Consider the following 12434-nt stretch of genomic DNA (forward strand, 5'->3'; position numbering starts at 1 on the left):
GCTAGCAGGAGATAGCGTCTCTCAAGCGATCATATGTGAAAAGGCTAGGAAGTTGCATGAGGATTTAATTAAAAAAATGCCTGCAACTAGTGATGATGTGAGTGAATTTAAGGCCAGCAAAGGTTGGTTTGAGAGATTTAAGAAGCGTAGTGGCATCCATAGTGTGATAAGGCATGGTGAGGCTGCCAGTTCGGACCACAAAGCGGCTGAAAAATATGTGCAGGAATTCAAGGAGTACATAGACAGTGAAGGACTGAAACCTGAACAAGTGTTTAATTGTGATGAAACAGGCCTGTTCTGGAAGAAAATGCCAAGCAGGACCTACATTACTCAGGAGGAAAAGGCACTCCCAGGACATAAGCCTATGAAAGACAGGCTTACTTTGTTGATGTGTGCCAATGCTAGTGGTGATTGCAAAGTTAAGCCTTTATTAGTGTATCACTCTGAAACTCCCAGAGCGTTCAGGCAAAAGAATGTCCTCAAGGATAATTTGTGTGTGCTGTGGAGGGCAAACAGTAAGGCATGGGTCACTAGGGACTTTTTCTATAACTGGTTACACCATGCATTTGCCCCCAATGAAAGATTACCTAACTGAAAAGAAATTAGAACTTAAGTGCCTCCTGGTGTTAGACAATGCCCCTGGTCATCCTACATACGTGGCAGAGCGACTTTATGGGGACATGAGCTTCATTAAGGTGAAGTTTTTGCCTCCTAATACCACTCCTCTCCTGCAGCCCATGGACCAGCAGGTTATTGCAAACTTCAAAAAACTGTACACAAAAGCTCTGTTTGAAAGGTGCTTTGTAGTGACCTCAGAAACTCAACTGACTCTAAGAGAGTTTTGGAGAGAGCACTTTAATATCCTCAATTGTGTAAACCTTATAGGTAAGGCTTGGGAGGGAGTGACTAAGAAGACCTTGAACTCTGCTTGGAAGAAACTGTGGCCAGAATGTGTAGACAAAAGGGATTTTGAAGGGTTTGAGGCTAACCCTGAGAGGATTATGCCACTTGAGGAATCCATTGTGGCATTGGGAAAGTCCTTGGGGTTGGAGGTTAGTGGGGATGATGTGGAAGAGTTGGTGGAGGAGGACAATGAAGAACTAACCACTGATGAGCTGATAGATCAACTTCAAGAGCAAGAGGCCAGACCTGAGGAAACTGGTTCAGAGGAGGGGAGAGAGAAATTGAAGAAGTTGCCTACTACAAAGATTAAAGAAATCTGTGCAAAGTGGCTTGAAGTGCAAACCTTTTTTGATGAAAATCACCCTCACACAGCTATTGCAAGCCGTGCTGGTGACTTTTACAATGACAATGTTGTGAACCACTTTAGACAAATCATAAAGGAACGAGAGGTACAGGCCACTATGGACAGATATGTTGTGCGAAAGAAGTCCAGTGACTCTGAAGCTGGTCCTAGTGGCATTAAAAGAAGAAGGGAAGTAACCCCAGAAAAGGACTTGCCACCTCAAGTCTTAATGGAAGAGGATTCCCCTTCTAAACACTAACACTCTCTCTCCCCTCCTCCCATCCCATCAATCATCACCAGATCTTCAATAAAAGTAAGTGTCATGTAAGTGTGCATGCCTTTTTCAGTTTGTGTGTATTAAAATTAACATTTCATGTGGTAAAAAATTTTTTTTTTCATACTTTTGGGTGTCTTGCACGGATTAATTTTATTTCCATTATTTCTTATGGGGAAAATTCATTCACATACCGATTATTTCGCATAACAATTACCCCTCTTGCACGGATTAAAATCGTTATGCGGGGGTCCACTGTACTTGTAAAAACAAATAATTATTTTTTTATATTCACTTAACAATAATTCAACCAAAGACCCTTTCCCATCACAAAAAGTTCATGTAAAGTTTCTATACATAATTATGTATATATATATTTTTAACACAACGGCTATTTCCCACCGAGGCAAGGTCATTCAACCCTTTAACCATCATTCATACAATCATCATCTTTGCAGAGGTGCTCAGATACGACAATTTAGATGTCACTCCAAACAGCCAATATACCAAACCCCTCCTTTAAAGTACAGGCACTGTACTTCCTTCCCACTTCCAGTACTCAAGTCCGGCTAACTGGTTTCCCTGAATTCCTTCACAAAATATTACCCTGCTCACAGTCAAACAGCTCATCAAGTCCCAAAAACCATTTGTCTCTACTCAAACAAGCAAAAAAAGTTCTTATGCCAAAATAAGTGCCTTTACAGCTTTACATCATTATAATTATTTGATCCCTGCAACTTCTACCAAGAATCCAAAAAAGTATTTACCAAGTCTGAGGTTAGCAGCACAATAGTCACACTTGAAGCACTGACGATGAAAAAATTTTCCCTCTGCACTTAGCCTTTCAACTAAATATACTCTATTACCACAAAAATGGCAAAGGTCAGATCCAGAAGAAGGCAAGGGCACCATTGGTCTTGTAGGCTGAAAGGTAAAAATATTAATTACAAAAAGTTTTAAGACTATAAAACAGATAAACTATAATGCTCCACACACGTAGAATATGGCAAGTGAAGTACAACTGGCTACTATTTATGTCTTTCAAATTGATATGACAAGCAAAAGTTTAAGATAATTACTTCAGGGATGGAATGAAGGTCTGACGGCAAACTCTTCACAACTATTTTGCTTTAAATACACCAAGAAATATACAGTGTGTCAATCTTTGTATAAACCTCCAAACCAAGAAAAAATTATCTTCTTTAAACAAATCAGCTGTATCCCACCGAAGCAGGGTGGCCCAACAAGAAAAACAAAAGTTTCCCCTTTTAACTTTAGTCATGTATACAGAAGAGGTTACAAGCCCCTTGCTCCTGGCATTTTAGTTGCCTCTTACGACACGTATGGCTTACGGAGGAAGAATTGCGTTCCACTTTCTTATAGAGATAAGAATAAATAAACAAGAACAAGAACTAGTAAGAAAATAGAAGAAAACTCAGAGGTGTGTGTATATATATGCTTGTGCTTAACAGTTCGCAAACAGGCGAAATTATTTACAAACATTGTCTCTGCATCCACAGCGGGACTTGAACCTGCTACCTCTGTATCAGAGTCCACAGTACTTTACCACGAGACTAAACCTACGATAAGTATGGGCGCTTAGCCATGGACATAGAGACAATGTTTGTAAATAATTTTGCCTGTTTGCGAATTGTTAAGCATTTCAAATCTCTTTCACTGTCCATTGCATGCGGCAGGATTCGATGAAATAACTTTCAAAACGAGCTTGGTGCCTGGGGGTATGGGGAAACATCACTTAGCTTCGGCTAAGCGCCCATACTTATTGCAGGTCTAGTCTCGTGGTAAAGTACTGTGGACTCTGATACAGAGTTAGCAGGTTCGAGTCCCGCTGTGGACGTAGAGACAATGTTTATATGTGCTTGTACATGCATGTGTAATGTGACCTAAGTGTAAGTAAAAGTAGCAAGATGTACCTGAAATCTTGCATGCTTATGAGATGGAGGAGGAGAAAAAAGAAGAAAAAAGAAGAAAAAAAAAAAAAAAAAAAAAAAAAAAAAAAAAAAAAAAAAAAAAAAAAGAAAAAGAAAAAAGAAGAAAGAAGAAGAAGAAGAAGGACACCAGCAATCCTATCATATGTAAAACAATTATGGGCTTTCGTTTTACATTCACTTGGCAAGACGGTTGTACCTTCCTGAGCAGTTGCTGTCTATCAACCTACTACCTAGGTAGATAAGTTTTTTTTTTTTTTAACAAGTCGGCTGTTTCCCGCCGAGGCAGGGTGACCCAAAAAGAAAGATTCCCCAAAAAGAAAATACATTCGTCATTCAACACTTTCACCTCACTCATACAATCACTATCTTTGCAGAGGTGCTCAGATACGACAGTTTAGAAGTCCCTCCAAACTGTCAATATCCCAAACCCCTCCTTTAAAGTGCAGGCACTGTACTTCCCAAAAGTCAAAGCATTTGGCATGTTTACTTACACCTGTTCACCTAGTGTTTGAAGACAGTGTTTAAATGTTGGGTTCCCCATGCTAGTGGCAATGCCTCAGATAAATATTTTTTTCCTATCTACTGGAAGATAAATAGTCCTTATCCACCCACTTGGAAGTAGGCAAATAACATACTGGATATAGATGGACTAATACTAGTAGGAATATCCAGCTGTACACTTAATATACACATGTGTACCTCAGACATTTGTTTCTAATGCCACTGAAGTAACTTATGCTTGTTTTATATAATTTTCAACATGTAAACTTCATTTCTGAAAATAATATTGAAGGATGGCTGTAAAGACAGAACATATGGTTTAGTCAGCTAGTGTTGATTTAAATTTATATATTTTAACTTTTCTCGAAGGGTTTCTTGATACTGTCGATGGGCTCTTGAGACAAGGAATTTGAGCTTTTTTTTAGATATCCATCAGACAGTGCAGCACTGTATGATCCAAATGGGTTTAGCACTTGTTTTTGAATATTAGTAATTTAGTACCATATAATCTTTTGGGAAGTACAGTGCCTGCACTTTAAAGGAGGGGTTTGGGATATTGACAGTTTGGAGGGACTTCTAAACTGTCGTATCTGAGCACCTCTGCAAAGATAGTGATTGTATGAGTGAGGTGAAAGTGTTGAATGACGAATGTATTTTCTTTTTGGGGAATCTTTCTTTCTGGGTCACCCTGCCTCGGTGGAGACAGCCAACTTGTTTGACTTGTGCTGTCGATGGGTAAAATGTTAGTGACCTATGTACACCATCAAAGTGCAGATAAGGGAGTAATTGGTACTACCAAGCACCAATTACTCCCTTTATCACTCCTATACAATTTTATTCTTTTACCAACAATTATAAAAAGTAAACCAAGTACAGTGGTACAGCGGTATACGTCCTTAATCCATTCCTGGACCTTGGACTTATACCAAATAGGATGTATACCAAACAAATTTTTCCACAAGAAATATTGGGAAAATGATTAACCTGTTCCCATGAAAATAATCCCATTGTTATTGGCATATTATACATTGATGGGGTTGTATAAAATAATTTAAACTGCTTAATACTAAAATATGTAATTTAAACACTGCTTAATATACTAAAATATATACATAAATACAAAAGAATTAGATGAAATAAATGCAAATTTAACCTCACTTTACCCCCACATCACCATCACCCACATCGACCCATGAACCTGCCCAGAGAGACAATATCCTCCACTACAGACACAGCCTCAAAGCACCTTTCAGCCACTACTTCTGGTCACAAATTCCTCCAAGCAGAGTCCATTTTTCTGTATGAAACTTCCTGCCAGGCTTTTTCAATGAGTTATGCAGTGGGTGACAGTAAAGTGATCTTTCCAAAACTCTCTCAGGGTTAACTCTGTGTCAGAGGTCACTTCAAAGCACTTCTGGAATAGTGCTTTAGTGTAGAGTTTCTTGAAATTACTGATGACCTGCCGATCCAAGGGCTGAATGGGAGGAGTCGTGTTAGGGGGGAGAAACTTTACAGTGATGAAGTCAAGCTCCGGCAGCACAGTCCTGCAAGCTTGGAGGGTGAGCTGGAGCATTGTCTGTTATGAAGAGGGCCTTCAGAGGCAGGTTTTTCTCCTCTTAAATAACTTTTTACACTTGGCCCAAACACAAGATTAAACCAAATCATTGAAATATTCTCTGGTTACCCAAGCCTTGCTGCTTGACCTCCACATCACAGGTAACCGAGTTTTCTGCACGTTAAGTTTTTTAAAGGCCCTCGGGTTATTCACACTCCAACAGCTCGTTAGGTCCCAAAATCCATTCATCTCCATTCACTCCTATCAAACATGCTCGAAGATCAAGCCCCTTGCCCACAAAACCTTTACCGCCTCCCTCCAACCTTATCGAAGACGACATCTACTCTGCTTTCCTTCCCCTACAGATTTATACGCTCTCCAAGTCATTCTACTTTGATCCATTCTCTCTAAATGACCAAGCAAAAATTTTCGTGTCCAAACAGGGCGCATACAAAGTTGGACTTATTCCAAAGCGGATGTATACTGAGGTACCACTGTACCTTAATGGAGATCTGAAAGTAGAAACTTTAAAAATTTTGTTAACAGGTACCTTGATCAGCCAGGTTATAGTGTAAATGACATCCAAGATTGCAAGTTGAATGGGTTAGGTAGATATGTTGGATGAATTTTATTGTAGCCAGCTGACTGAGTGGCTTAGGCACTAGACTGAAGTTTTATGACTCACTCGCCATGGGTCCAAACCCCACCCCAATTCTGTTCTTAGGCTTGTTTGATGCTACAAGACTGGTCTTAGACTTTAGTGGTGTTACAAGTCTGGTCTTAGGCCTGGTTGTTACCACAAGTCTGGATTTAGGCCTGATAGGCACTACAAATCTAGTCTTAGGCCTGGTTGGTATTATAAGTCTGGTGTTAGGGCTAGCTGGTCTTCATCTATGGAAGGCAGGAGATACAGTAAATGTTTAAACAATTTCCAAACAGAACCAGGCAATGTTTGAACATGTGGCAAACCATGTTTGTTTATGCCACTAACAGCAGAAGAGACCACATTTTATGTCAACAATTCACCAAAATTATAGGTAGTAGGTTGGTAGACAGCAACCGCCCAGGAAGGTACTACCGTCCTGCCAAGTGAGTGTAAAATGGAAGCCTGTAATTGTTTTACATGATGGTAGGATTGCTGGTGTCCATTTTTCTGTCTCATAAACATGCAAGATTTCAGGTATGTCTTGCTACTTCTACTTACACTTAGGTCACACTACACATACATGTTTTTTTTTTTTTTCAACAAGTCGGCCATCTCCCACCGAGGCAGGGTGACCCAAAAAAGAAAGAAAATCCCCAAAAAGAAAATACTTTCATCATCATTCAACACTTTCACCACACTCGCACATTATCACTGTTTTTGCAGAGGTGCTCAGAATACAACAGTCTAGAAGCATATACATATAAAGATACACAACATATCCCTCCAAACTGCCAATATCCCAAACCCCTCCTTTAAAGTGCAGGCATTGTACTTCCCATTTCCAGGACTCAAGTCCGACTATATGAAAATAACCGGTTTCCCTGAATTTTTTTTTTTTTTTTTCAACAAGTCGGCCGTCTCCCACCGAGGCAGGGTGACCCAAAAAAGAAAGAAAATCCCCAAAAAGAAAATACTTTCATCATCATTCAACACTTTCACCACACTCGCACATTATCACTGTTTTTGCAGAGGTGCTCAGAATACAACAGTCTAGAAGCATACACATATAAAGATACACAACATATCCCTCCAAACTGCCAATATCCCAAACCCCTCCTTTAAAGTGCAGGCATTGTACTTCCCATTTCCAGGACTCAAGTCCGACTATATGAAAATAACCGGTTTCCCTGAATCCCTTCACTAAATATTACCCTGCTCACACTCCAACAGATCGTCAGGTCCCAAGTACCATTCGTCTCCATTCACTCCTATCTAACACGCTCACGCACGCTTGCTGGAAGTCCAAGCCCCTTACCCACAAAACCTCCTTTACCCCCTCTCTCCAACCCTTTCGAGGACGACCCCTACCCCGCCTTCCTTCCCCTATAGATTTATATGCTTTCCATGTCATTCTACTTTGATCCATTCTCTCTAAATGACCAAACCACCTCAACAACCCCTCTTCTGCCCTCTGACTAATACTTTTATTAACTCCACACCTTCTCCTAATTTCCACACTCCGAATTTTCTGCATAATATTTACACCACACATTGCCCTTAAACAGGACATCTCCACTGCCTCCAACCGTCTCCTCGCTGCTGCATTTACCACCCAAGCTTCACACCCATATAAGAGTGTTGGTACTACTATACTTTCATACATTCCCTTCTTTGCCTCCATAGATAACGTTTTTTGACTCCACATATACCTCAACGCACCACTCACCTTTTTTCCCTCATCAATTCTATGATTAACCTCATCCTTCATAAATCCATCCGCCGACACGTCAACTCCCAAGTATCTGAAAACATTCACTTCTTCCATACTCCTCCTCCCCAATTTGATATCCAATTTTTCTTTATCTAAATCATTTGACACCCTCATCACCTTACTCTTTTCTATGTTCACTTTCAACTTTCTACCTTTACACACATTCCCAAACTCATCCACTAACCTTTGCAATTTTTCTTTAGAATCTCCCATAAGCACAGTATCATCAGCAAAAAGTAACTGTGTCAATTCCCATTTTGAATTTGATTCCCCATAATTTAATCCCACCCCTCTCCCAAACACCCTAGCATTTACTTCCTTAACAACCCCATCTATAAATATATTAAACAACCATGGTGACATTACACATCCCTGTCTAAGACCTACTTTTACCGGGAAATAGTCTCCCTCTCTTCTACACACCCTAACCTGAGCCTCACTATCTTCATAAAAACTCTTTACAGCATTTAATAACTTACCACCTATTCCATATACTTGCAACATCTGCCACATTGCTCCTCTATCCACTCTATCATATGCCTTTTCTAAATCCATAAATGCAATAAAAACTTCCCTACCTTTATCTAAATACTGTTCACATATATGCTTCAATGTAAACACTTGATCTACACATCCCCTACCCACTCTGAAACCTCCTTGCTCATCCGCAATCCTACATTCTGTCTTACCTCTAATTCTTTCCATTATAACCCTACCGTACACTTTTCCTGGTATACTCAGTAAGCTTATTCCTCTATAATTTTTACAGTCTCTTTTGTCCCCTTTCCCTTTATATAAAGGGACTATACATGCTCTCCGCCAATCCCTAGGTACCTTCCCCTCTTTCATACATTTATTGAACAAAAGTACCAACCACTCCAACACTATATCCCCCCCTGCTTTTAACATTTCTGTCATGATCCCATCAGTACCAGCTGCTTTACCCCCTTTCATTTTACGTAATGCCTCACGTACCTCCCCCACACTTACATTCTGCTCTTCTTCACTCCTAAAAGATGGTATACCTCCCTGACCAGTGCATGAAATTACTGCCTCTGTTTCTTCCTTAACATTTAAAAGTTCCTCAAAATATTCTCGCCATCTACCTAATACCTCCATCTCCCCATCTACTAACTCCCCTACTCTGTTTTTAACTGACAAATCCATATTTTCCCTTGGCTTTCTTAACTTGTTTAACTCACTCCAAAATTTTTTCTTATTTTCATTAAAATTTCTTGACAGTGCCTCTCCCACTCTATCATCTGCTCTCCTTTTGCACTCTCTCACCACTCTCTTTACCTTTCTTTTACTCTCCATATATTCTGCTCTTCTTATAACACTTCTGCTTTGTAAAAACCTCTCATAAGCTACCTTTTTCTCTTTTATCACACCCTTTACTTCATCATTCCACCAATCACTCCTCTTTCCTCCTGCACCCACCCTCCTATAACCACAAACTTCTGCCCCACATTCTAATACTGCATTTTTAAAACTATTCCAACCCTCTTCAACCCCCCCATTACTCATCTTTGCACTATCCCACCTTTCTGCCAATAGTCGCTTATATCTCGCCCGAACTTCCTCCTCCCTTAGTTTATACACTTTCACCTCCCTCTTACTTGTTGTTGCCACCTTCCTCTTTTCCCATCTACCTCTTACTCTAACTGTAGCTACAACTAAATAATGATCCGATATATCAGTTGCCCCTCTATAAACATGTACATCCTGGAGCCTACCCATCAACCTTTTATCCACCAATACATAATCTAATAAACTACTTTCATTACGTGCTACATCATACCTTGTATATTTATTTATCCTCTTTTTCATAAAATATGTATTACTTATTACCAAATTTCTTTCTACACATAGCTCAATTAAAGGCTCCCCATTTACATTTACCCCTGGCACCCCAAATTTACCTACTACTCCCTCCATAACATTTTTACCCACTTTAGCATTGAAATCCCCAACCACCATTACTCTCACACTTGATTCAAAACTCCCCACGCATTCACTCAACATTTCCCAAAATCTCTCTCTCTCCTCTACACTTCTCTCTTCTCCAGGTGCATACACGCTTATTATAACCCACTTTTCACATCCAATCTTTATTTTACTCCACATAATCCTTGAATTAATACATTTATAGTCCCTCTTTTCCTGCCATAGCTTATCCTTCAACATTATTGCTACTCCTTCTTTAGCTCTAACTCTATTTGAAACCCCTGACCTAATCCCATTTATTCCTCTCCATTGAAACTCTCCCACCCCCTTCAGCTTTGTTTCACTTAAAGCCAGGACATCCAGCTTCTTCTCATTCATAACATCCACAATCATCTCTTTCTTATCATCTGCACAACATCCACGCACATTCAGACTTCCCACTTTGACAATTTTCTTCTTCTTATTCTTTTTAGTAATCTTTACAGGAAAAGGGGTTACTAGCCCATTGTTCCCGGCATTTTAGTTGACTTTTACAACACGCATGGCTTACGGAGGAAAGATTCTTATTCCACTTCCCTGAATCCCTTCACTAAATATTACCCTGCTCACACTCCAACAGATCGTCAGGTCCCAAGTACCATTCGTCTCCATTCACTCCTATCTAACACGCTCACGCACGCTTGCTGGAAGTCATGTACAAGCATATATATATACACACCCCACTGGGTTTTCTAATATTTTCTTACTAGTTCTTGTTCTTGTTGTTTATTTTCTCTTACCTCCATGGGGAAGTGGAACAGAATTCTTCCTCCGTAAGCCATGCATGTTGTAGGAGGCAATTAAAATGCCGGGAGCAAGGGGCTAGTAACCTCTTCTCCTGTATATATTACTAAATGTAAAAGGAGAAACTTTCGTTTTTCCTTTTGGGCCACCCCGCCTCGGTGGGATACGGCCGGTGTGTTGAAAGAAAGAAAGAATTCACCAAAATGTAAATGTCAATGATCCTCTCACCTGTCTCATAATTAAAACCTCAGGTTCCTTCTTCTCCAGTTTGGAAGACAGTTGAGATGCAAGGTTGGAGACTTTGTTTTGTCCACGCATTCCAGTCTCCAGAGTTGACCCTTCACGCAGCTTCATTTCCAGCCTTTTTAGTGATGTGTCTATATCTCTGTATTTGGCAATAGTCTCTTCATCCTCTCCATTTTCCCTTAGACGTCTTTCGATATTGTGAAACTGCAATAACAGAATAAACAAAATTTAACATGTCAAACATAGAATTCAGCATTTAACCCTTTCAGGGTCCAAGGCCAAAATCTGAAGTCACGCACCAGTGTCCAAGAAATTTTGAAAAAAAAAAAAAAAAAAATTATTTTTTTCTTACAGAATTAAAGAGCATATTTTTGTGAAGGTAATAAAACAAAAAAAATTAGAATCTGATCAGTACTTACCGAGATACAGTGCCAAGAAGTTTATAGAAAATGATGTGGTGGTGGCAACATCGACGAATTCCACATACGCGTATTATATTATTTTGTTGTTTTAGTTGTTTTTTCTTTTCTTTTCCAATTTTTTTCTATTCCTACTAACATTTGGGGCCTGAGAGACCAATACTGTATATAATTGATATATATAAACTCACTGTATTGAACACAATAACCGCACTAAAGTTATTATCATATTATTGTTTACCACTGTTGTTTATTACAATAAACATGCACAAATATTGTATAATACTAATGTTCTATCATATTTACAATCACTGGACATGGTTTTAGAACTGCTGGAGCTTGTGGAACTCCTTGAAACAAGGCACCATGCACAGAGGCACCTTACATTCCTCACACATAAACCGAGTGTCTTTGCGTCTTTGTTGCCGTCGTTTTGTTTGTGCACAGACAATGCATCTCTTCTGAGCAAATTTCTTTTGAGTTGAAGGAAGCTGTATTATGAAATGATCACCTTCTCTCCTCAAACGCTTGGGTATATCGTGATGAATTCGAGGACCATGTTGTATTGCAGGTGTTGTTACCTGGTACTTCATTATGAGTTGTCTGACAACAGACAAACAAAATTCACCATACGGTGGTCTGTTACCAGTCTTTATTTGGTACATATTATATGCATTCAGCATTGAAATGTCCATGAGATGGAAGAAAAGTTTCATGTACCACTTGTAACTCTTACGAACACAGTCAACAAAACCAATCTGCATGTCACACTTGTCAACCAAGCGCATGTTTTGTGTATAATCAATCAGTGACACTGGTTTTCGAATACGTTCATTAGTCACTCGATCAACTTTGCCACTGTCTTGCATTTCATTACGGTGAATGGTTGTCAACAATGTGACATCTCGTTTGTCATGCCACCGTAATGCCATGATGTCATTGGCAGTAAACACCTGCATGTCATCACCACGAACACCTGCATTGAGCCTGGGCATATGTTTACGATTAGAACGCACTGTGCCACACACATCTGTCTTGTTCACTCGCATGAAATCACTGAGTAATGGGCTTGTGTACCAGTTATCGGTATATAA

General features: G+C 39.6%; 1 protein-coding gene across 13 annotated transcripts in view; it reads right to left on the reverse strand.

The window, feature by feature from the left end:
* The window catches only part of LOC128700440 (F-actin-monooxygenase Mical), a 175513-nt gene that overhangs the window by 72187 nt on the left and 90892 nt on the right, over positions 1 to 12434 (reverse strand). For all 13 annotated transcript variants that reach the window (XM_070100158.1, XM_070100156.1, XM_070100160.1 and 10 more), the window contains 2 exons: positions 10904 to 11125; positions 2288 to 2444 (listed from right to left, as the gene is read on the reverse strand). In XM_070100158.1, coding sequence (XP_069956259.1) covers positions 2288 to 2444; positions 10904 to 11125 — 379 coding nt within the window. The remainder of the gene's footprint in view (positions 1 to 2287; positions 2445 to 10903; positions 11126 to 12434) is intronic.

The sequence above is a fragment of the Cherax quadricarinatus genome, chromosome 71, assembly GCF_038502225.1.
Source record: "Cherax quadricarinatus isolate ZL_2023a chromosome 71, ASM3850222v1, whole genome shotgun sequence".
In the NCBI taxonomy this organism is placed as follows: Eukaryota; Metazoa; Arthropoda; class Malacostraca; order Decapoda; family Parastacidae; genus Cherax; species Cherax quadricarinatus.